This window comes from Aulonocara stuartgranti (assembly GCF_965226115.1).
Source record: "Aulonocara stuartgranti genome assembly, chromosome: 16".
Taxonomy (NCBI): Eukaryota; Metazoa; Chordata; class Actinopteri; order Cichliformes; family Cichlidae; genus Aulonocara; species Aulonocara stuartgranti.
In genome coordinates this window covers 12,549,628-12,574,075 of record NC_138952.1, presented here as the reverse complement: position 1 = coordinate 12,574,075, position 24,448 = coordinate 12,549,628, and the positions used below count along the sequence as shown (strand labels likewise).

General features: G+C 42.4%; 2 protein-coding genes and 1 long non-coding RNA gene across 4 annotated transcripts in view; 1 reads left to right on the top strand and 2 right to left on the bottom strand.

The window, feature by feature from the left end:
- map2 (microtubule-associated protein 2) overlaps nucleotides 1-1,327 on the bottom strand; it is a 99,828-nt gene extending 98,501 nt beyond the window's left edge. The window contains exon 1 of the mRNA XM_082508869.1: nucleotides 1,242-1,327. The gene's annotated coding sequence lies outside the window, so the exon portion shown is untranslated. The remainder of the gene's footprint in view (nucleotides 1-1,241) is intronic.
- A 293-nt stretch (nucleotides 1,328-1,620) lies between these two features.
- LOC309691270 lies at nucleotides 1,621-7,648 on the top strand. The gene is made up of 4 exons (XR_014271940.1): nucleotides 1,621-1,711; nucleotides 2,395-2,488; nucleotides 6,771-6,841; nucleotides 7,438-7,648. It is a non-coding gene; the product is annotated as an uncharacterized lncRNA (long non-coding RNA).
- Nucleotides 6,043-23,941, bottom strand: kansl1l (KAT8 regulatory NSL complex subunit 1-like). Of its 2 annotated transcripts, none has more exons than XM_082508866.1 (16): nucleotides 23,689-23,941; nucleotides 21,942-23,084; nucleotides 18,794-18,938; nucleotides 18,437-18,589; nucleotides 16,173-16,276; nucleotides 15,442-15,613; nucleotides 13,447-13,618; nucleotides 11,491-11,610; nucleotides 9,904-10,050; nucleotides 9,169-9,269; nucleotides 8,757-8,869; nucleotides 8,446-8,494; nucleotides 8,220-8,332; nucleotides 7,701-7,821; nucleotides 6,593-6,834; nucleotides 6,043-6,288 (listed from the first exon to the last, which is right to left on the bottom strand). In XM_082508866.1, the coding sequence occupies exons 2-15, from the start codon at nucleotides 23,012-23,014 to the stop codon at nucleotides 6,625-6,627; spliced, it is 2,793 nt and encodes a 930-aa protein (XP_082364992.1). In that variant the 5' UTR covers nucleotides 23,015-23,084; nucleotides 23,689-23,941; the 3' UTR covers nucleotides 6,043-6,288; nucleotides 6,593-6,624. The 2 variants fall into 2 exon arrangements, with proteins under 2 accessions (XP_082364992.1, XP_082364993.1); XM_082508867.1 differs by having other exon boundaries at nucleotides 18,794-18,935; nucleotides 23,689-23,940.
- Between the last annotated feature and the right edge of the window lie 507 nt (nucleotides 23,942-24,448).

Sequence of the window (24,448 nt, the reverse complement as noted above, 5' to 3'; positions counted from 1 at the left end):
CCATAGAGATATAAGGATGTGATGGCTGAAGCATCTTGAGAAAGCTGAATTTACGTCCAACAGGCAAAATGTAGACCTAGGTGGAACGACCAGCCGGGTCCTTCACAAACATGAAAGCCCCATCCCTCACCAAGGAGGAGCTCACAGCAGCCTCCCTGGCTGTGCATGACTCAATATATGGCAGCCTCATCCTGAATGCATCAGGCATTTATATGTATGTGTGCACAAACTGTAAATGGACTTGATGGAGGAAAATCAATAGCCAGTGCCTGTATGTAAATGAGACTGGACTGAAGCCTATGTACTGTGTAAGGAACCCATCATGTATGAGCTTACTTAATAGCCATTTCAGTATGAAGAAAAAGACCTCTGAGGTGTAACAGCCCTGGCTTTTTTTTTTTAAAGTGTTATTTGTTGTGCTGGGTTTAATAAAGACATCAAGTCTTTCAAAATGCCTTTAAATGAAATAAACTAAACTGTAATCTAACATTAAATGCAGTGGCGACGGTGACAACAACAGACATGCACATACAGGGCTTCAATTTGTGAGATCAATCAGGGGAAGGACCCGCCAATATGACTCAGCACCTGTTTTTTTCCTTTTGCACCCCCTTTTTCCTTTCTGGGGTGATTGGAAATTAATGTCATATTTCTCTAGGGATTCCCTCTGATGATTTTATCACAGTTACCTACAGCTTTCCGAAATGTGTTATAGGCTTACTAAAGCCCAATAGCCTTGCACTGCCACCGCAGCAAGCCAAGTTCCCGCAGTCACCGCAGTAGGTGAAGCCTTTAAGTAGCACAATGCAGACATTATTCCTGAACCCCATCAAAAAATTAAAAAGTGGATCAATTAGGTCAGTCAGTGTGGATTCTACCTATCTTGGGATTCTGATTTCTAGATCTATTCCTAAGATGTGATTTATTATCGGATGAATTTCGCAGCATTTTTCATCTTAAAACCGGCTCACACCACAGCTCAGACAGCACACAGACTCACAGGAGCCCAGATTCACTTATCCTTCGGACGAACAATGCGTCCTTTTTCCATCCACACAGACACAGAGGGGCACCTCATCATTTCAGCTTCAGCTCACTGAAATGTCAATTTACTGCTGGGTGTAAGGACTTCTTTTTCTAGCCATTCAATGTCGCATGCTTTTTAAGTCGCTGCCAATCGCAATATATTATGCTGCATTAAAACGATGCTGTTAAAAGCAAAGAAGTGTTAAATTCTTTACCTGTTCGGCGTAGTGTCTTCCAGAGGAACTCCCGGTCTGTCGGACACACACAGGCTCCGCAACCTACATTTACCGTAATGATCCTACTAGTCACGCCGATAGACTGCGTCGGTGTTTAAACTAGCCATTACGGTGTTCTGGTGTACCCTTTGCTAGAAATTACCACAGAGGTGGAGCAGCAACAAACTGTACCGACGCGTTTCAGGTTAAACGGAAGTGTAAAACCTACTGTGTTGACGTAAAGGTACAACGCCAGCAGGTATTGCAAAGTAAATAAGGCTGGCGAAATGTCGTCTCGTCAAGTATTACGTTCTTTAGGTTGCTATGGCAATAAATCAGTATAAAGGCACACGTGCAGTTCGGGGCATGGGTTAAAAATACTGCATGAAAAATAGTTTGGCTTCCCAGAAACAATGTTCTTAATGAAGAATCACTTCCCATCTGTTACTTGTGGTCATCCCAGTTCAACAGTAAGTATTTTTTATTTATTTATTTTTTACACATGGTAAATCGGTATTCAGATATTCTTTGATATAAGAGCGCCTCCCAGAGTGCAAATGCTGTAGTTACAATCTGCTTTTCATAGTTCAGTGCACACATCTTCCCCCCTTTTCATTGGGTTAATAATCTGCTTATTCGTTTATAGGGTTAGGGTTAATTTTACTCAGTTGATGTAGAGCTCATGGAAACAGTCTATGTGTCTTCTAAGAAGCAATATGGCCCCCATGTGGATACAAGAGGTTCTTTTTGCCTGCTATTGAGATCAGACAATCCTACTACTATTGCACTGATGTGACACTTCGAGCTCTTCTTCAGTTTTCAAGGAGAGACAAGGTCTCCCACTTCTCAATTGGAAGTGAGTGCAAGCGACCTTGATAGTTTTACGTAATGCTGTGTGACCAAGGAGGGGGATCTTAAAGAATGAAAAGATTTACCTCAGCTGACACCCGAAGCCATGTGAAAGCACAGATGAGCCCTATTCACCTCTATGAACTTGGAATCATCCAGTTATAATCTGTAAATTAATTTAATGAAATCCAAGTTTCGATTTCTAGAATCTTAGCACCAAATCCCCAGTATAAAGCAGCTGACATGCATACAGTATGTGAGAGGGATGACCTTGACCACCATCTGCCCATTGCCTCCTTCCCAGGTCGTTATAAGAGGAAGCTATGCATACGGGATCAAAAATACCAGCTGTTTCACTTTAAGACTGTGGCCTTAAAAAGTGACGACCTCCATAAAAGGTAAATCATCCAAATCACTGAAATGACCTCACAATGTTCTGTCCATCCAGCTTTTATAAATTACATCTTATTTAAGTAGACTTGGCGAGAATTGCAGACATCCTTCACATTATTGAAATTAAAACCTCGGAGCTCTCAACTGAAGAGACGCCTCACTTGACTTGTTCGTTTTCAGACTAATGGGCACTGACAGCTTGACAAGCAATGATGTGCAATATTCTAATTTCAGATTTTCTATGTCATGACCCAATTACACAGGCAGCTTGTTTTCTACCTCATCTCCCTTCTGTCGTTTTACATTTTTGCTCCTAGTTAAACTCCTCCTGAAATCCTTCCACACACCTGTTAGATTTTCCAGTAGTGACGGGCTGCAAGAATCCTGAAAGGAAATAATTTTTCAGATTTTCAAAACACCGATATTACTGGGGGGCACCTCAGTCCAGCCATGTGCAGACATTATCCCTGTAATTTGACCACATATTCAGGGGGATTAAAACATAGTATTTTTAGGTGTATTGCTCTTATTGCTCCTATGTGTGCAAATAATAGGGCACTGCAAAAAGAGTTTTAAAAGAACAAAACAAACAACAAAAAAGAATAAAATATTCAGCAACTGCAGTACCACAAGTAAAAATCAGACATTTTAAAATGATGCATGTATTCACCTTTTCATTGGGTCTTATTGGTGATCTTGGTTAGGTTGCATCCTTCTTTTCCTTTCCATTGTTTACCTGGAAACAGCTTGCCTGAATGTGATTAGTTGCTCAAATTTAGACCACAGATGGACTACAAACTGTCTACAGATATGTGGATATGAATATACAGATATCTTTTTATGAAGATTTGAGTGGACCCCGAATCAAAGCATAGCCCCAAAAAACAAAATCCCAGTAGGAGTCGTTAGTGCAGCTTCTCAATCCAGGAAAAAATAGCAGCCATGTCCCTTTGCTACAGATCTGATCACTGAGATAACTATGGAAGTAGAGCATGGCATCTATATTGGAAAGTTTTATATTTTCCAAATACATTTTCTTTTTTGTGGAAAAAAAAATACAAAAAGGACAGCATCTTCAAACAGAAAGCACAAGTACACCAAGTAAAAGTTAAAAATTAAATAAAAAGTTACTAAACATATCCTATATTTACATTTTAAGACAGCTGTAGAAATAAATAGCGTTGACAGATACAAACATGAAAGAAACGTGACACTACTGCATGGGGGCCCAGCCCTGGAGCAGGGTGCCGCCGGTGCGTCGAGCCACCTGGGGGGCTCTTCAACTGGTGGGGGAGATTGTCACATCTTGCAGGAGCTTTCCTCTCCTCAGGAGCTCCCTCTGCAGGATGGGGAGATACAGGAGAGGTGGAGGAAGATCTCAGAGGAAGATCTCAGCCTGGGTGTTTATTGTCTTATGTAGTCTGGAAGATGAGTGGATGGTGGGGTGGGTGCAGTTTTCTCTGTGGTGGGGTTGGGTGGACTGTCCCGGGCTCTGTGGGGCCGGGCGGCGCTGCTGCACTGGGCCCCGGTCTGGATGGGCCTGGGCCCCCTTTCCCTGGCGGGTCGCGGAGTATGGGGGTGCCTACTGGGGTCAGCGGAGGAGCTGGCCCCAGGGAGGGGTCACTTGCCCCTCCCTTCCTTCCCTCCCCATCTCCAGCTGCCTCCCTCTTCCCGCTCCACCACAACCACCCACACATGCAGGGCCTTGGAGTGGGGGTATGTCACCAGGGTGCAGAGGAGGCCACCCCCCCCCCCCCCCCCGTCCCCTTCTGGCTGCCTCTGCCTCAATTTTATCCCACAACTTAGACATTCACATTACTCACACTCTCATTACACATACATATAGGATCTTGGGGGTGGGCACGATACACGGAGTCCAAAGTACCATCAGGGTATACACCCCACCCCTGGCATCGTTGCCCACCTCTCAATTTTAAATACACGTAGACATTGAGGGCTAGCAGGAGGGACCATGCGCTTACCTGCTGCTCTCTGGCAGGTAGCTCCAAGCCCTCCTGGGTTTTAAATGCACCTTAGAACACACATGCATCAACACTACAATGAGCGGGTGGAGGGAGGTTTGGAGTCTTCTCTCACCCCCATTCTCTGCGACCTGCTGGAGCAGGGGGGCTAGGACTAGGAGGAGGAGTTGGCCGTCCGACTGCGGTCTGGAGTGTGGAGCCTTCCTGCTGCTGCGGAGTCGGGGCGGTCTGCCTCCCCCCACCGCAGGGAAAAGGGAAACACCACCTGGGTCTGGGTGCAGTTCCCCCTTCCAGGGGCGGGGGCACCTAGACCCGGTTTGTAGAGTACGCTTGGGGAGTGTGATCGTGTGTACAACGTCTCTTTATGTCTGTCTCCACGTTGGTTGAGTGTGGAGTAAGTGCATATGAGAGCATGAGGGTGGGAATGGATGTTTGTATCTGTGTGTGCCTGTATGTCTGTGTCTATATGTCAGGTTGGGTATCAGGCGCCACCTCTCTGGGGACATCTCAGGCCCTCCAAGGTTTGGAGGCCTATCTCCCCCTACCACCACTTCCCCTGCCAGTGGCAGACCCCCTCAGACGTCGGTGCGTTGGTGGTTCTTTGTGTCTGGGGATGGGCGTCCAGGTACACACCGGCTCACTCCTTGGCGGCCGCTTATCGGGGCCTGGGGCTTGCTCGGGCCACTTCGGAGGTGGGGTGCCCCCGGCCTCTCGGCCTGGGGCTCGGTCACTCAGGCGCAGCTGGCTGCCGGCGGAGCTCACGGGCGCGTCACTGCAACTCCCCCTGGCTTCTGCTCCGCGGCTGCTGAGTGAGCCCTCATCTGGGACTCTCCTCAGCTCTTTCCGGGACAGTGGCGCAGCTGCCCCTCTGTTGGTCTTCCTTGGTCTCTTGTGTTCTGGGGGCCTCTGGATGTCTGGAGTTTTGATCTCCTCCACACCTGCTTCATGCCCTGGAGGACGGGGCTGTGGCCCCCCCACACCCTCTAGCAGATTACATGAAGGAACCTTTTAAAAAACAAGCGCGTCCATGCTCACAGGTGTACACACGGGTGATCACACCCACAAACTACACCCTTTTTGGCTCCTACCTCAAAGCACACTGTGTTCTGTTGATCTTATGTGCTGCACAATAATGTTTAACATTTAGTATTTACTGTCATATTCCCATATATCATTGTGATGTTGTTTATTCTATTACTCGTTCTCTTCTGCTTGCTTTCTTTTTTCTTTCTCAGCAGGTGATCCAGGTGATTGATATATGCATTTTTTTTTTCTCTGCCCGTTCTGTTGGTTTTTGTTTTTTGCCCTTCTCCCCCGTCCCTCTTCTCAGCTGTTTCTCTTTCCCTCTTTCTTTCTCCCCTTCTTTCCCCCAGTCAAGTCTGTCCCGTATTCAGTAAGTGAAAATAAAATAAACAATAAAAGGTGAATCAAATGGACCATTACGGCAAGGCTGGGATGGTCAGTTTGGTAAAGTAAATCCATTGGGCATCTTTCTTTGCCTTTAGACAACAATTCTGATGGCAAAAGAGCCAAACGGGACAGGCAAAAAAAGAAAAAAAAGAAACGTGACACTACAGTGGAGTTGCTGATAGATATATTACTTTACATACAGTACCTCTTTTACATTAAAACCTGAAACTGCTGCAGAAGTTTAAACTACTGTGACTACTGTCACAACCCTAACAAAATAATCACTTTTGCCTAAAAAAAAAATGTAGTTTTTTTTTATTACATCAGATCACAATGCTCGTGGAATGTATTAAATATTCCCGGTAAGGTTCCTAGGGCACATGTTCTGCTCGTTGTCCCTGATGAGAGGAGATCTGGAAAAGAAATGATGCAAATATTAAATTAAGTGATAAAATACTGAAGGATGTTTTTCAGAGGCTTAACCTTCTAAAATACTCTTTGTACTCTTTATGAATGATCCAATAAATTAATAATTTGTGTGTTAAAGTCCAATCACAATAATAGTAATAATAATTTTATGTTATGAATGACATACTGGATAGATTAATCAAAGCACAGACAATTCAGTGTATGACTGGAATAAGTGGTTAAACAAATTAAACTTGCTTAAAATTGAGAAAATACACACACACACGTAAATTTTTTTAATGAACTTACATTCAAAGACAAAAAAAGAAGGCACGGCAGTATCAGCTGCTGTTCTTGCTTTGTCCCCCAGAGGGCAGTGTAGCATAAGAAGCCTGAGTTGGAGCTGGTTGGGAGTTTGAGTTCTTTGACGTGGAAGAGGCTGAACTAATCCCTAAGCACCCATACGGGACTTTTTCTTGTTTATCAGAGAGCAGAGCGCCTTCCTCATCCTCATCCAAAGGAAAGACTCGAGGCTCCCAGGGTGTCTGAGGCTGACAAGTAAGACAAATCAATGACATTCAGAAAAATATTGAATATTATCTTTATTTGTAAATTGAATATGACAGGGGAGCGCATTTTTGTAAGTAGTCACAACTGGCTACATACATTTCCTGCAAGGCAGACATTAAGTGTAAAATAAAACTGCAGAAAGCTTTTTATTTGTCCTTTTTTTTTTCATAACAGTCCCTTCAGTGAATATGCACATTGAGGACTATAATACATCTGTGCATGGCTCAGAGGTCTGTTTAAAAATGAATAAATAATGGTTGTGCTTTAATCATGGTTTGTATGGCCTCTGGAGTGCATAAGAAGTGCAATGCAGTGAAGTAGGGGTTATTTGTAGTGTGGAGAAGGTTGATTAGGTAAGTCTGGTTTAGGGACAACTCATTCGCTCTCCAATCAAAGCAAAGTGGAACAGAGGACTGCAATCAGGGCATCATCACAGGAAACAAGAGTGGAAACAAGTATCTGTGTAGGCTCTCAAGAACCCACCAAGGCTCCATAGCTCACACAAGATGAATGAGATGAATGTTGCTGCTTTATATTCTTTGTCTCTGCTGAAGGACACATGAAACGGCTTCATTTTTTCACAGGAATGTTACAGAAAATATCCTTACAGCAATGTATGGGTGAAAGTGCTGCAGTCTGCTGATTTTCCTTTAAATGATTTACAACGCCTTGTGTTGGAAACAACAGTCAAGCGTAAATACGGTAAACAGCATATTGGGGACACAACAGCGTAAATATGCATGACTCCACATGAGCTGCCTCCTGTGTCACCTTGATCAACCATCCTGTGATATTCTCAGTTTGTCTTGGGGATTTCAGGTTTCAGCTGTGGCGCTTTTGATCTTACCAGCCACTCCTCTGACCTCAGCGAATCATCAAGATCCAGCTGAGCGCAACTCCACTCCACAGAACTCTCCTCTCCTGATGTGTACATCCCACCCCCACTGCCTAAAAGCCTGCTGCCAGATCTGGAATGAGAAAACAAACACACCCCATGAAACACTGTCTCAAATTTCCAGGTTTTTACATGCACACAAACAAAACAAGTCTGAAACCAGCTGCACGCCTTTGAGAGTTCACTGTTTAAAGCTTTCCAAATGTAATACAATGATTAGTGGTGGCATTAATCCACATTCAGGTAACATCTATTGGAAGATCTGAGGTTATAACACGTTCTTCTGTCTGCTCATTAACTAGCTGGATTAACTTCCTCAGTTATTGAGGTTTATTGTATATTTTTACAGAATTGTTTTATTTCTGTAGGCCCTTTAAAAACATTCTAACATTTTCTAACATTGTGGTTCACCTTAGATTTTGCATTACTCTCATTATTGCTACATTTATGAGTTTGTGTGGGTGTCCACACCTTGTAGGGCGCCTACGGTGTTTCCTCTTATCCCAGGACGACCAGCGTAACTTCTCTTTTTGCTCCAAAGCCAGGTGCCGCTGAGCAAAGACTTCATCACTGAGAGCCTCAGCCTAAACACAACAGACAGACAGACAGAAGGGCATTAAGATGCTGGATTGTTCACAAATGAAAATAAACTGCTCATGTTCAAAGAAAAGAAATGCTCTGTTTCATGCCCCTCCACCTTCTCTGGCTCCATCTCCATCAGAGGCTGGATGTCAACTACTCGCCAACTGCAATAAAGATAAACTAATCATTATAATAATGATAATGGACAACTTCCATTTACTTTTGTCATTTTTAAACAATAGCTTTACAAATCAGACATCACTCTGGTAAAAGTGATTGTTTATAATAAATAAGTTGCAAAATACAATTATGCAGAATCACAACTACTGTAAAACCAGTCAATAAGACTGGTCATTAGTCTTCCTAAAGGAGTTATGGTTCATAGTGATACATTGTAACACTTTCAGGGGTGTTTCCATTTCATACCTGGGTATTAGAATTTCTTTGTATTGCAGCTTTTCTACTTTAGCCAGTGGCATGGGAATGACAATGTTGTTGATGTTGTACACGTTCTCTCCCTGGCGTTTGCGAACAAAGCCCTAGAAGGAAACGTTCCCAGGTTGAATCAAGAGCTTACCAATCGTTCAGAAGAGTTTACATATTCAGAGTCATTCTAAATCTTCAGATGTCCTGACAAAACTTTTGTGGTCATCTTTCTTTACATTTCACACATATGCGCATATTAAGTGACGTAGGTGGATCTATCCTATCCTGTCATATCCATCCTATCCTAACCGCGCTTCATCCTAATCTGAACTAAATCTGCTACTTCTTACATTTCACCTATATCATTTTCTTGGCTCTTTAGTTTTTAATAATAACATATGTTTTGTGTTACCTGTGAGGCCTGCTTGTGTGATGCATGTGAGTAGCTCTCCTCTAGCACATCATCTGAACTTTCTGCTGGATCACAGAGCTGGTACAGGGCATCCTCGTCATCTGGGTATACAAACACAGACATATACAGGCATGCTTTACACTAAAACCAGCAGCTACATTGTTAAAACAGCTCTAACAAGAAACATCAAGAGCACAAATTTCCACTAAGGCAGCTCACTCTGGGTCGTATTTACGTTTAGGGAATAGTATTGGATTTTCTATATATTCATTTAATTTTCTTTGTTCTTTTGAAAGTATTTTAAGGTGTTAGCATACGAGTAAAAACAAGTGGAAAGTGCAGGCTTTTGTTATTTGCCCCACTGAAACTCATTTTAATATATTTGACATGATTTTAAGTACAATTTGGTTTTATTTATGAGGACATTCTATGTGTAAATGACATACAGCTATATGATACTTAGAATCCCCATAGATCATTCCCTATATGTTGATGATACAGATTCATCTATGTTTCGTTTTTGAGTTCTAAGGCTTTTTTGGATGAAAGACAAATTTTGATGTACTGTTAACATGACAGCGCTCTACACCCCTACAACGCTTAACCAGAATTCAATCAAAACGTTTCGAGCTAATGTGTTTGCAGACAGAATGACGACACGCACACACGACCAAAAACATAAGCTGTGGAAGAAGTAATGAAACCCAAGTATGAGCTTTCACTGCGTATACACACCTTCCAGCAGCCTGCGGATGCGTCTTCTCTTCCTTCTCCTCTGACTGGCTTTGCTGTGTCGACTCTGAGCAGAGACTAACAACCTGATGGGTGACAAACCCATAACTCTGCTTTTACGATGCCTGCCGTTCTGCTTGTATTCCTGACCTACAGCGAAACACAGAGACAAACACAAGAAACTGAATTAATAGACTGTCAGAATGATTTCGAGTTTTTCATTTTTATTCCAATCAGTGAAAACATTAATCCCCAATCATTATTTATATGAGTTTTACTCACCAAACTGCTGCTTCAAGTTACTTTAAAGGAACAGGACACAGAAGTGGATCTTTTTTTTTTTTTTTTTTTTTTAAATATGGCTATAGCAATTAATTTGTCTTTAAACACACTGAGTTCTCTATGTTACACTGTAAAATATACCACAGTTGAAAGTCATTTATCATCAGTCTCCACGTCATCCGTCCACATTTCTGCATCTTGCTTGATTTGACGGTTTATGTAATCTCATCCCATTTCAGCTGAGATCAGCTTTGATAAGAAATCTGCTTCCATGTGGCTATTATCTGAGCTGGCATTTACCTGACAGACTGCCTTCTTCGGGTATTGACAAACGACAATAAGATCATTCAAGCTGACACAAAATCGACAAGCGTTGCCCGGTCTGATGCCTTCATCCGTTGTCAGTCTGCTTCCTTTGTGTCTCCTCCTTTATGCTCTCCCCCTCTCATCTATATCATTCCACATTTCCTCAACCTTTACCAGAGAAATAGTGGAAAATCTAAACTTTGAATCATCCATCTACAATATGGAAAACCACGTATGCAAGATCCTCTTAAATTGTTAACCTTCCAGGCTGCCAAAGGTATGCAGCGTAAATGTTACAGGAAATTATCATTCATTAGCTTCAGACTAACATACCAAGGTGCTTACAGACATAGGTGAAATGCCAAATGATTTTATTTCCATCTACTGCTCAGTTGGATGCCTCTTACAGCCCCAGTGGGATATCTGACACGCTAGGAATGAATTATGATAGTCGACGGGGAGAAAACAAGCAGAGTGAGCGGATGACTTTGAAGCAGCCGGTTATTGTTTGCCTTCACTGAATACAAGCAAATGGGTGAGCTGTCTGGATATGATGAACTGTCATTTCATTTTTAATTATGCACAAATTATTCTTTAGAAAAACTGAAAGACTGCATTTATTACCTGAACTGTTGCATTAATGAATCCGAGTGGCTGCTTAGAATATAAAGACACGGATGCTACCACTGATTTAGCTACAATTACAATTAAAGTAACTTTTGCTTGCCTGTTATAGGTTATATTACTTTAGCAAAAACAATCTGATCCAGTCGCTTTGATAACGGTATTAAGAGCACATGCACAGGTGCGGCTTTTTAAAGTGCACCTCTATCCTTCGTTCTTCTTAATCGCTGAATGACTGATCACACTATAGTAAGCTGCAAGCATGCTTTGGGCCTAAATATCAGTATGGTGAAAACAAAGGAGACCAGCAGAATGAAAGAGAGCACCACACAATGAGGCATAATTTGTAATCAGTACAAGTATACAGAGCGATCTTACTGTTGTGCAGCGGCGTGGAGCTGTGTCGCTTGTAGTTTACTGGACTGTTGACAACTAAAGGTCTTTGGGACCATACTTCTCTGCCTGGCACCCTCTTTACGTGGTGGCTCGTAGGTGTGCCTGGAAGAATATGATAATTTTTAAGTGTGGGGACACAAGAATACAACACCTTTTGCAAATTCAATTCAGCACACAGTTTAAACAGTAGCATCTCAACACGCGTCGCCCTAGTTGTACAGAATCTATGCATACTAAAACAAAAAGAAAAATAAATTTTAAAAGTTTTTAAAAATTCTTTACACACCATCCCTGCTGCCATGTATTTAAGAATGGTTGTGCCAGAAGTTTCTTCCTGTTAATAGGGAGATTTTCCTTCCCACTGTCACCAAAGTGTTTGCTCATAGGGGGTTGTTGAGTTTTTCTCTGAATATATTATTTTAGGGTCTAGGGCTGTTCAATATAACGATATATATCGGATGACGATATAAAAACGTCTATTGTTTCATTTTACGCCATCATTTGTTTCATGGTGTTGCAAAATAAACTGTTTACGGCAATATTTTTTCATCGTTTTGATGGTCACTGTAGTGGCTATATTAATTTCTTAAAGTTCTCTCTTTCTCTTATATTTAATATAACCACATTACAGACAGACAAGTGCCTGTTTTTATGCTTTGTGGTTAGCAACAATGACGGTAATAGCATCGCGTGTCCGCTTGTTTATGTTCCACATAAACCTTTCACAATAAAGCTCAAGATCCTGTTGAGACTTTTCAAAATAAACTGAATCACGTGAAAGAGCAGATTATTTACGGATGAGAATTTAAAAAAGAGCCGCCAAGAGCTAAAAAAATAAACCTTAGACCTAAACGTTAGAACAGGCTTTTCCCCGCAGCACGCCGTGTAATAAATACTGACAAAGAAAACGGCGGCCGTTACAACTTATGTCTAAAAATGTATAGTTTCATGCATCGGTTAAAACACTCGACTCCAGCTACATGACGCGGAGCTGGAAACACTTCCCGCAAGACGAGCTGCCCGAGATTCACAGAATTTACAGAAAATGTTACATTTTTGTGATTTATATCGTTATCGGGACGATAGAATTCTTATATCGGGATATGAGATTTTGGTCATATCGCACAGCCCTACTAGGGTCTACCTTACAATATAAAGCGCCTTAAGGTAACTGTTGTTGTTATTTGGCGCTGTATACATAAAACTGAATTGAATTTAAAAAAAAAAAAACGTTTAAATAACACTAAGAATCACGATCACATTACATTAGTAGTCACCAGTAGTTAAAAATATTATCATTGCAAAAGACCACAACAGAAGACCAGGAGATTAAGGAGCTTTATCCCCCTGAAAACATTTGGACTTGTCCCTATGTTGACTTCATCTGAGTGATCGTTCTCCAAAGTGCAATTAAAAATGTGGTTACGGTCCATCACGACAGGACTTGTGCTTTCATTTTAAGGTTTAATTATTGTGATGCCAGTTTTAAAATATTGCATGTAACCTGACCTGTTTTCTTGGCTCTGTGGACCAGTTCGGTTAAGTTTTGGCAGATTATTCTCATCTGCTGTGTGCAGTGGGGTCTTTTTAAAATTCTGACTGATCACACTATAGTAAGCTGATATGACAAGACGTATAACTAAAAACATCTACCTTTTATACCTTATAGTTTATTATAACCCTACAAACATATCTCAACTGCCCCCTACTTTAGCAAATCTTGTTGGTTTTTTTTGCTCTACAGGCCTGAGATGACAAATACATGGCCAGGGTGTGTGACCCTTCAGAGTCAGTCTACCATGTCAGACAGGAAGCCTAATATTTACTCTTACTGACTGCAGTTCAAAAACAACATTGTAATCAAATGATCTAAAAATCTTGATTAGCTTACAAAGTTTGCTCATGCTGACCAATGTAATGTAGCTACGTTTCTCCTACCAAACGACAGAGACGACACAGGGTGACGTCGAAAGCTGAAGGTGTCGGAGGAGACCCCGCTGGAGCTACAGTCGGGATCAGAGCACGAGACTATGGGATCACAAGAGGAGTAGCATGAACAGGAAGATGAGGACAGCGAGGAGGAGAAGGTAGCCGTGGACTTTCTTGAGTGCTGGAAAAGGAAAAGAGAACAAGAGATTAAAAAGATTACTTAAAAAAAATGCTCAAGATAGGCAGAGCAAGATTAGCAACAGGAAAGAATTTCTTTACAGTTTACCTTTCCTTTCCAGGATATAAGTGATATGGATGTAAGGAAGCTGATCTCTGATGGAGTGCACTGATTAAAGTCATTAATCTGTTAAACGCTCTTTTTGTTATTGAACAATGTCACAATGATGATGGCTCAGCGCTGCTTATTATAGCAGCTACAATTGTAGTGTTCAGAATCAGAAAGATGCAGAAACTCTATAAATATCCCGGCACTGTGTGAGACATGCCGATGCTTAAAAGTCCTTCAAGGTCAAGAACATGTGAATGAGAAATTAAATAGTTAAGCTGATTTATAGATTCCTATGCTGTACACATCCTCATTACCGCAACAGTGTGAAGCTAAGAAGCACTCGACACACACCGCCACTGCAATCTTTTATCTGCAGTAAGAGGACAGCATAATGTACTGGCCCCGCAGGCTAAATAAAGGCTTGAGCTTTTAAAATAGCACCCTGCATTTGTTGATCTGAATTAGAGATATTATTTCTTAATTAAAAGCAGGTGTTCGGCTTTGAACAATAATTCCTATTTAATTTGGAGACCTATTTTAGTGATGGCACTCCACTACTGAAGCTAAAATAGGTCTCAAAGGCACTGCTTTAAAGCTACATTTCATAAGAATCTCTGAACTGCTTTAAGAAGTACCGTAATTGTCGGGCTATAAGCCGCTACTTTTTGCACAAGCTTTGAACCCTGCGGCTTTTAGTCAGGTGCGGCTTTTCTATGGATTTTCCATGATTTTTGTCATATCATAAGACGATTTGTTTTGTTTGTTCCGCTGTTGTACGGCACTACGTTGCCTGGCGGAAGGATCGGGGTTCAAGAGTGGTATGTTAGTCACATGTCCGTCCGCCAGGCAACGTAGTGCCGTACGAAGTAGCGCGAAAAACAAACTTCAAAGTAGCGCTACGCATTCAGCGGGAGTCGTGGATGACGAGCGGCGATAAACTTGCGAAAAGCAAGTTATGCCCAACTCCACCGGTGGATTCTGACAGCGTGGAAAAGTGCGAAAACATCCACGATCACCAACGGATTTTGAAGGGCTGGACTGCTGCATGATGGAGAGGAGGACACCGCCACGGCCCTTCTGAGGGTGTTCGACTCTGACACTGACAACGAGGATTTCTTTGGTTTTGAAAGTGACAACGAAGGAGAGAAGCGGAGAGTGGATGACGAAGCCATCCTGAGCCTGTTTGTATCCGACATTGGAGAAGAGGACTTTGGTGGTTTTAGAGCGCAGGAAGAAGAGAAAGATGGTGAATGACTGACTTTTCTTCTTGTTAAAGCCGTGTCACTGCACCTGAGCCTAAAAGGTAGGCCGAATCTATTTTCTGGTGTGCTGTAGGTTACTGTTATGTACTACATGTGCAAATATGTACCCATAACTTGTTTTTCAAAATATTAATAAAAGGGGTGTGTCTCCAAACAGCCATCTCTTTCCTGACAATTCCCTTTGTGCATATTCTCTTACATATGATAAGTCAACATTGAAACACCTGCGGCTTTTAGTCAGGTGCGGCTAATGTATGTACAAAACAGGATTTTCCCCTGATTTTAGCTTGTGCGGCTAATATTCAGGTGCGCTTTGTAGTCCGGGAAATACGGTACATAAATCAATGTATTTGATATGCTTGCAGGGTAATAAGAGGCACAATTTGACAATTATATACAGCATGTAAATGGTTAAACAGACTAGAAGAAGAAGGGGGTCGACATATGGCTTACCAGTGGACTGCCAGAGCCGTATGAGTTGAAAGTGAACAGCCTGGGCTTGTGGTAGGTGACCAGGGGTCGGGTTCGGGCACACACGCATGACGCATCAGCTTTAAAGAGCCGCCTAGTCCCTAGTCTCTTTCTCTTGGAGCTCACAGGCAAGAAAACATCTCCTCTCTGGCCGCTGCAGAAACACAACCAGATGAGGTCACGTGTTAGGTTTGTGCTTTGTAGCAAGTTCACAATGCTCGAAAAGCAACTTCTTTCAAGGTGTTGATTCCTTAGATCTTGTTCATCAATCCCTACTTATACCCACTTGTTACTGTACATGAATAAAAGAAACAGAATGCCTTTCATTTATTATGGGGCTTTCATCTTCACAGGCAGGCAGAGAGTTAAAAAGGCAACAGGAAGGGGAGACATGAAGGGATTACTGAAGTCAGACTCCATGAAGAGACCGAAGTGGGTTCAGTGGGTTTTACGACAAGCTGGGACGTGCTTTCACCCTATCGCCTAGACTTTAAAGAGATAACAGACAAACTTCTATCACCATTAGAGTCTGAAATATGTCAGATTTTCACATAAATTAACAGTTTTTAAAGACGTTTTTTGTAAATGTGTCATTTAACTGCAACTTGTAAAAAGCACACAGGATAATATAGGTATTAACACAATCTGACTACTTGTGTGGTGTGTGTGTGTGTGTGTGTGTGTGTGTGTGTGTGTGTGTGTGTGTCCTCTACCTTGGGAGGGTTCTCCTGTCTTTACAGGTCTGGGACTGTTTTGAGAGCGGTGAAAAGCTCAGAGGGGGCATCAGACTGTTGACGATCTGGCTAAGCTGAGCACTCTGCAATGAAGACATCAGCCAAATAATGCACATAAGAGTGAGATACAATCCAGCCGTTCAGACTTCCCCTGAAGCATTTTCTTCACAGAAAGATCACATTGAGTTTGATGTCTTTAGCCTTGGCTGATTCTTATTATTTGGTATCAGGCTGATAAATATAAGCAAGCCTTGTAATCTTAAAAAGGAGCACAGTACACATATGAGAACTTTCTACCAAGGCGAATAAAAAGAGTATGAACCGAGAGTGAATAGAAAGTCCCACATTGAATGAGCTCAGAAAACATGTTGAGGCAAAACACATATTTTGGTATTTAGGTACATACCACTTCTAAAGCAAGTGTAAATGGAAATACAAATAGAAGTTGTTTTTCTTGGGTGGGTGAGCACGCTGGGGGCGTGTTAATGACTTTATATAATGGATCGCCTAAGGTTGGCATGTGGTTTTCTTTCCATACGAATCATATGGATTGCAAGGATAAGCAAACGAGTAAGGTCGGTGCTCACTGAACATACTATGTGTCTTATACGATTTTAGCCTGGAGTTGAAGTGACAGGTTTTGTGTCCTAACTAATCATATGGTCACATGAGTCGAATCAATGTGATTAAAATCAAGGATCATGAATCTAAAAAGGACCACTTGATGATCTTTTCAACAGATTACCCAGCTCTAGGTCATAAACTTAAATCACAACATGTCTCGGTGTGGGTTGTGAATCAATACGTTTTTGTTTTTTTACGAAATTTGATTCTTGTGTGCACATAAGTACAGCTTTAAAGCTATCAAGAGTAGGGATGGGTACCGGTATCCGGTGCCATAACATAAACGGTAGTAACCAGACCGAAAAGCAGCGCACATTTCGGTGCTTTTTTTCCTGAGACGTCATACACTTTGGATTCTAGCCAATCATTTTACCTTTCCGAGGATAGTAGGCGGGCCCAGGTACGTACGTTCTTTTAGAGCAGAGCTACAGAATAAAAAGTCTGGCTGTACTTCACAGCAAAAGATGCAAACTCAGCAGCCTGCTTTAAGCTGATACTGTGCAAAGGAGGTAACACCTCGAATCTGATGAAACACCTGGCGACGCATAGCGTTTTTTTGAAAGCCAAGAAATGCACAGTATTTGATAGCTTGCTGCGAGACCTCACACCGTGCACATCTACTGCGGGTGTGGTGCCTGTTATCGGATCCGGAGTTAGCAACATCCCCCAAAAACCCGAAGACGAGAGTCCTGGCCCCTAGCCCTGCCAGTGTAGCAGAAATGATGACGGATGATGATGGCAGCAGCAGCCGTTCTTCTCTGGGCGAGTAGCTTAATGTTGTTCGTGTGTAATTTACGTTGAGTAGGCTAACCACGTTATTACATTAATACACGTAAGGTGAACTAGCAAACACCGTCGTGGTTACATGCGGCTGTCTTCTTGTTTGATGGCAGATACTCCCTTCACCCTGGCCAAAAAGGCTAAAATGACCAAAGAAAAAGTGGGAAACAGCTAAACATGAGAGATTTTTGGACAAAATTGGTGTTTTTTTCCATTGATTAAGCACTGCTTCCAGCCAAGAGTGATGCCATAAATCCCCTATAGCTGCAGAAAAGGCTAACATTGTTATCTTTTTACAAAAAAACAGCTAAACATGAGAAGTTTTTGGACAAAGTGTGTGTTCTCCATTCTTTAAGCACCGTTTCGAGCACCGTTTCGAGCACCGTTTCGAGCACCGTTTCGAGCACCGTTTAAGCACCGGCACCGTTTCAAAAGTACCGGTATCGGATAAAACCTAAACGATACCCATCCGTAATCAAGAGTGTGCACCATCTTAAATACATAGCCAGATGTCAGCTACTATCTGAGCTTCAACAGCTGCAAAAAATAAATAAGCAATTTCATAGTTACAGACTTATTACTTAACGGTCGACTTCATAAAGCACAAATTCATTCATTTGACCTGCAGCCTCTAATTTAGCATATTACCAGAGGTCAGAAAGTAAGCATACCATAATTAATTAGTTTAATCCTCTCAACCTGACATTGGGATATGAAAGATCACAAGACAGAAAAGGGTAATCTCCTAAAACAGCATCTATAATTCTAGATTACTAATCCTCTTTATTTTAAACTCATGCCTGGTATCAGAGGTGCAAGTAATAATCCCTCCCTCCTACCTGTCTCTCTATATTGTGCAGAAGCCGTGTAGGGCTGCAGGGTTCGTTGTCCGGATCAGAAGCTGTGCAGGATAAACCTGCCATTTCCTTCAGCAGGGTCTGCTGAATCTGCCTGTCAGTCAGTGGCTGGGAGTCTGCAAGCACCACCCGACCCTGAGAAACACAGAGATCCACAGAAAGACAGAGAAGAGAGGATCCAAACACTGATTAAAACATACTACTTATTGTAGCTCGGGCAATCCATGAAAGTTTGTTTTTTGTATCCCTTTTCTTGACAAGAGTGTGCAAGCTTAATGTCCTATAATATAACTGACCAACTGTCTGTCAGTCAGTTGGTACAGACACCTTTTGTCATACCTTCATAGAGCATATATGCTTGTGGACCCCCTCCAGTTGTAGTATCCTCCCTTCTAGTTCATCCAAGCGCAGTTCCAACCAAGTCCATCGGCTGCTCAGCTCTGCTCTCTCTTCCAGCCACTGCTTCTCACAGCTGCTGCTGCTGCTGGCAGGAGGGACAGGGTGATGGATGACAAGGGAGGACAGTTACACCCGTACAAAAGCACTTTAATATTATATTCATCCCTGTCAAAGGCTTTACACCCCCCCATTCAACCCCACAAGAAGAAAGACGAGTGTAAAGCTGTAAGCCTTGGATTTTTATTTCATCGCGCTGAATACAATCATGAAAACCAGGTATGTCGGTCTGAGAACAAGATGATTAATCAATCTGCAATTTTGTACTGCAGCTCTGTCTACCTGACCTATTTTATACAGGCATGTAAACTGTTTAGCATCCAAACAGCATGGGGGGGGGGGGGGGGGGGGGGGGGAGAGAGAATTTTGCTCAAGCACAAAAGCCTATCTAGGCCACAGAATAAAGCACAGTTGACTTGTGTGGTGTGTGTCTATAGCATGTTTCCATGGCACTAGGCTGTTCAGTTAGCATTTATCTTTGTGTGGTGTGTGTGTGTGTGTGTGTGTGTGTGTGTGTGTGTGTGTGTGTGTGTGTGTGTGTGTGGTTGGCTGACTTCAGCAGGGCAATAGTTGCTATGGCATTGCTCATGGACCTTGGCTAGGATAGACAGAGACTCCCCCACTTCAAACAGGAGAGGAAAAGGTTAGGCTAGTCAGCAAGCAGCTACACACAGTGCACCTGGCAAATACCCTTTGATATTATGAGTTAGCTATTTCACTGTTACCCTGATTAATCAAATACCCTAAATGCTGTTTGCTTCAATGAACACAGTTAGCCTCACTTTATGGTCAATACAAAAACAAAGAAAGAAAAAAGAAAAAACAGCCAAACAGTCCATTAAATGTCCAAAATGGCTTATTTCTCCAATAAGTTTCACTCAATCCCAAGCTAGTGTCTCTTTGTTGAGCAGTAGGCGCTCTTTTTCCTTCACAGACAATGGCCAGACCTGGCAGCCCTGCAGCTCACTCCAACTGTATAATGAGAAAATTCCAGGAATATTTGTGGAGCATTAGGAGAAGAGGAAAGGACAGAATGGGAACGGCTGCTTCATACCTGTTACTGTGCTTGTTCACAGACTGCATCCATTACATCCATACTTCTATATTGCATATTTGAATCCTGGCTGCGCCAGGAAGAAGACCCCCTCCCCCCAATTTGAGGCTCTTGCAGAAGCATCAAGATTTTAGGGTGTGCCTGGCATTTAAACTTGACCACTTAGACTCTGAAAAATACTGCTGTGCAGCATGTTTGAAAATGAAAACAGAGCAACATCTGGAAGTGATTTTTTTCTTTTAAGTCAAACTATATCTGTGCTTCACAAGTTCATACGTCGAATGATAAAAGTCTTTACTATTTAACATTTCTAAAAGAGAGCAGTGACCCATCCCCTCCCCTGCAGCGTCCTATCCTCTTTGAGAAGGAATCAACCATAAAAAATGTTTTAAAAAATCCCCAGGCAAGGTTTACAGATGAAGAACGGAGCATTGTTCCATGCAGGAGGAGAGCAGTCTCTACAAAGGACAAGCTGACACTCCTGAGATGACACAAGCTGGCCAAATAAAAGCACACGCGCAGACACACAAACAATACTGTCTCAGTACTGTTGTCAGACCCAGCAACCATTATTTTAGTTAGTGTTCTGGACTGAATCCAGGCTCACGGGAAACAACTTAAGGGGTCAACAAGGTTGAATCTTATTGATGAAGGGTTTGTGAACTATATTGAGATTTCAATAACTACTGCACAGGCTAGGATCACGCGCTTATTCCCTAGACCTGAAATAAACCCTTAACCCCATCTGTGCAAGAGCTCCGGCTGCAAAGACTGCCTGTCGTCTAAAATGCATGTTTATCATCTGAATCATCATCCCAAGTGACCGTAATCCTTTTTATTTTTTTTAAACATCCTGCTAGGCAAGACAGATCTCCCTGATTCACTTAGTTTTTTTGAACAGTTATAGCTACTAAAATAAAAAGCAAACAAACTTGCAAACCAAGCCCAAAACCTGAATTCAGGTAAACAAAACAAAAGGGCAATCAGGAACTAGACTAAGCAGCAATTTCATTTTTAAGTGTAGTTTTTCTAGATGTTAAAGCTTTAAAAAGATTGCATTTGATATTTTACACATTCAGTCAAAAAAACAAAAAACAAAAACAAGGACACCACAAACATCTCAACCTTGAATCTAGACACACGCTTTAAAGTATTTTTTCACTAGAAAGAGGAGGAGCTGAGGAATGTGCACACAGAATGGCTGGCAAGTTGCTGCCTTGTTGGAAAGACTGTGTTTATTTCCTACCCTGTGGGTAAAAAGAGCTGGCTGCTCTGTTGAATCTGTTATGACTGCAGCATGGAAAAGGAACGCGCGCGCTTGTGTGTGTATGGTAAAAAAATGTCATAACACTCCCCCACATCTGGGAGGACAAAACTTGCACTTATGACAACCACACTGTAAACCTCACTGAAGGCCAAGTAAACAGCACGGTGGACCTCGTAACACTTTAGATGATTTTTTCCAAAACTCGCACTGTTATTCTAAAAGAAGGAGTGGATTTCTTATGTCATTCTTGGCATTTGTAACCGTGCATGACTTAATACTGACTTAATATGCCCTTCCCATATTGTCAAGCAAACTTGACAATCCATTCACTCCACTTTTACATCAGTCGAAGTTAAAAAGCTGCTCTCGTCGGGTTTTTAACTGACCAGACGCCCAGTGCCAGAGCCAACCTCTGTGAACTTTCAACAGTAATTAAGAAAAGAGCAGTGATTTTTACTGTGAAGAACAGCTGCTTTCTGGTAACCAGATCCCAGAACAGTTTGCCAGTGACACTACAGCTGAGTTTTGGAACCTGTTTTCATATACTGTTGATATGGCTTTAGCTGAATAAACGGTTAAGCTGTGCCGTTCTGTGGAGTTTTAAAGTCTGAGCACTCTTGCTGGTTTATTTAGCTGTAATCAGCAGCTGTAATAGCCACACGCTCACTGTGGCACTGGTTGAATAAACAAAAACAGACCTGGATACTCACATGGATGAAATCCTGCTACGAATCTTTTCCTCCACTGGCTCCTCATCTGAGCTGCTGCTGGCTGTAGCCTCAGAGTCCAAGGCCTCCTGCAGACCTCTCAGTACCACCTGACTGGAGTGGCTGAACTCTCCGACCTCTGAGAAGGATGACGAGGCTATTGGCAACTCTAGCCAAGGAAAACTTAGTTTACTGCTTTCTTGTGCAGAGTTGAAGCAGTCAAAAGACAAATCTCCATGTTGACTGTGTTTTGCCAGCCCCTCCAGCTGCTGGTTGCAGTGCCGCACAGTCTGCTCTCCTAGCAGGATCTGCAGTCTCTTTCGCAGTTTCAAAGCCCGGCTGCGCAGGTCTGTCTGCCGCGAGAACTGCGCCTTCACGGCTTCCTCTAGCACAGCTCTGGACGTCAGCTGGTCAGGGCTTACCCTGTCAATGCAAGGCTGCGCTGAAACTGGGGGAGGGCAGACCATCCCTGCTGCTTTCTCCTGTCTCAGCGAAGGTGGAGGTGCAAACAAATGTGTGTGGCCCGGGGATGTTAACTCCCCTTGGGGATATGGAGGACAAACACTCGTAAGGTTAAGAGAGGAGTGGTACACATCACCACCATATGGCTGGCATTCAGGAGCGGCACTCCATCCATGTGGCAGACAAATGTGTTGTCTATTGTGTTCAGGCCCAGGAACTAAAAACATGTCCGGTACATCTGGGAAGACTGAGGCCACATGATGGGAATCTCTGGAGCCTTTATTGAAGGACAGGAGGTTGACAAGGGAGTTTGGACTGGGCAGGGACATCGTCTCACACTGGCTGTCGGATGTCTGCGGGCATGGCGAAAGCGGAGGGTTGGAAGAAGCGTCCAAGAGACTGAAAGGTAGGCAGGAGTCCAGGAAGTGAAATGAAGAAAGGTTCCACATCTTCTGCTGGAGGTCATTGTCATCATCATCTATGGGTCTCATGTGAGGCTGTAGCTCTATACTGCACATGGCTCTCCCATCTGAGTCAGTTCTGACAGTGGCAGGGGGTGAGGACAAGTGGATCCCGTGGCCATTTTTAAGGATTTTTGTCAGAGCTGGGGCCATACCCTTCTCTGAACCACTGATGCGCTAGAAAGCCAAGGGTGCAGACTTCACAGGCTGTGCCTGAAATGACCTGACAGCAGCAAAAACACATGTTGGCAACTGACAACACTGAGATCACAAAAGCCACAGTATCGCTAAAAAAAGTCACTTTTTTAGATAATAAGGGATAAACTGAAAGCGCAGACACCAAATAAAATGCACTTCTAGTTTACGTTTACGTTACATTTTTATAATTAAGGGGTAATATATATATATATATATATATATATATATATATATATATATAGAGAGAGAGAGAGAGAGAGAGAGAGAGAGAGAGAGAGAGAGAGAGAGAGAGAGAATATGGTAGTAATAGCAGTGCCAGACACATTTGGGATGATCGACTCATAATTTTGGTCGCATGATTCCTTTACAGCCTCTTTCCGCGTTTTCCACTTATGACGACCAAACGAAAAGTCCTGCCGCGGACGTGATTGGAAGAAAATACAGAAAAAATACCAACCCAGTACGAAGTTACGAAGTGTGAGCCCCCGGTCCTTGTACTCGTCCATCACAGGTCAAAGGTAACGGTAAACATACAAATATAACGGCGGACTGTAACCACCAAAGCTAGCTGAGCTATAACGGTAACGTTAACACTCCATGAAGTCTCTTTGAGGTGGATCTACACTCACCTGAACACAAGGTAAACCGTTGACTTTAACATCGCTTATGTGCTTCGGAAAATGACATCTGATCTTTCTGAGCATTTAGAAAGCAGAAAAATCTAATCAGGCGAGCTTCTATGGCTTTCCAACAGCTTATCAAACGGTGGCACTTGTCTTTTCCCAGACTTTCGGCGCGGTGGTTCTCCTGTACATTAACCGTTCAGCTCCTTCTCCTCCTCCTTCACCAACTGCCGAGAGGACGAAACACATCTGAACGATCCTGAGAGAAGGGGCTGGACCTGATGCCTTCATGGTCATCTAAGAAGCTCAGATCTCTCACAACTCAAAGTGAAAACTTGCACATACAGTGCCATGAGAAAGTGTTTTCCTCCTTCCAGATCATCAAACAAATTTTCATATTGGACAATAAAAACCTGAATAAATACAAAATGCAGTTTTTCATTGATGATCAAATGTATTAAGAAAAATGTGGCAAACACTTTAAGAAAAGTTACATTTGATCATCAATTGAAAAAAAAAACATGTATTGCTTATAATACTTATTGTAGCGTTGAATATTAATTCAGACTTTACACTACTGTAAAAACATCTCTTATTTATAATATTCTAAATATAAGATAAAGGATTTCAATTTTATAACGTCCATTATTCCTGATGTATTGTAGGCTAATCAAGTTCCCTTCTCATTATAAGATGCAACATTCCTGTACATACCATGTCTATATACATATATATTTGTATGATTCGAAGATTAGAACGTGATTTA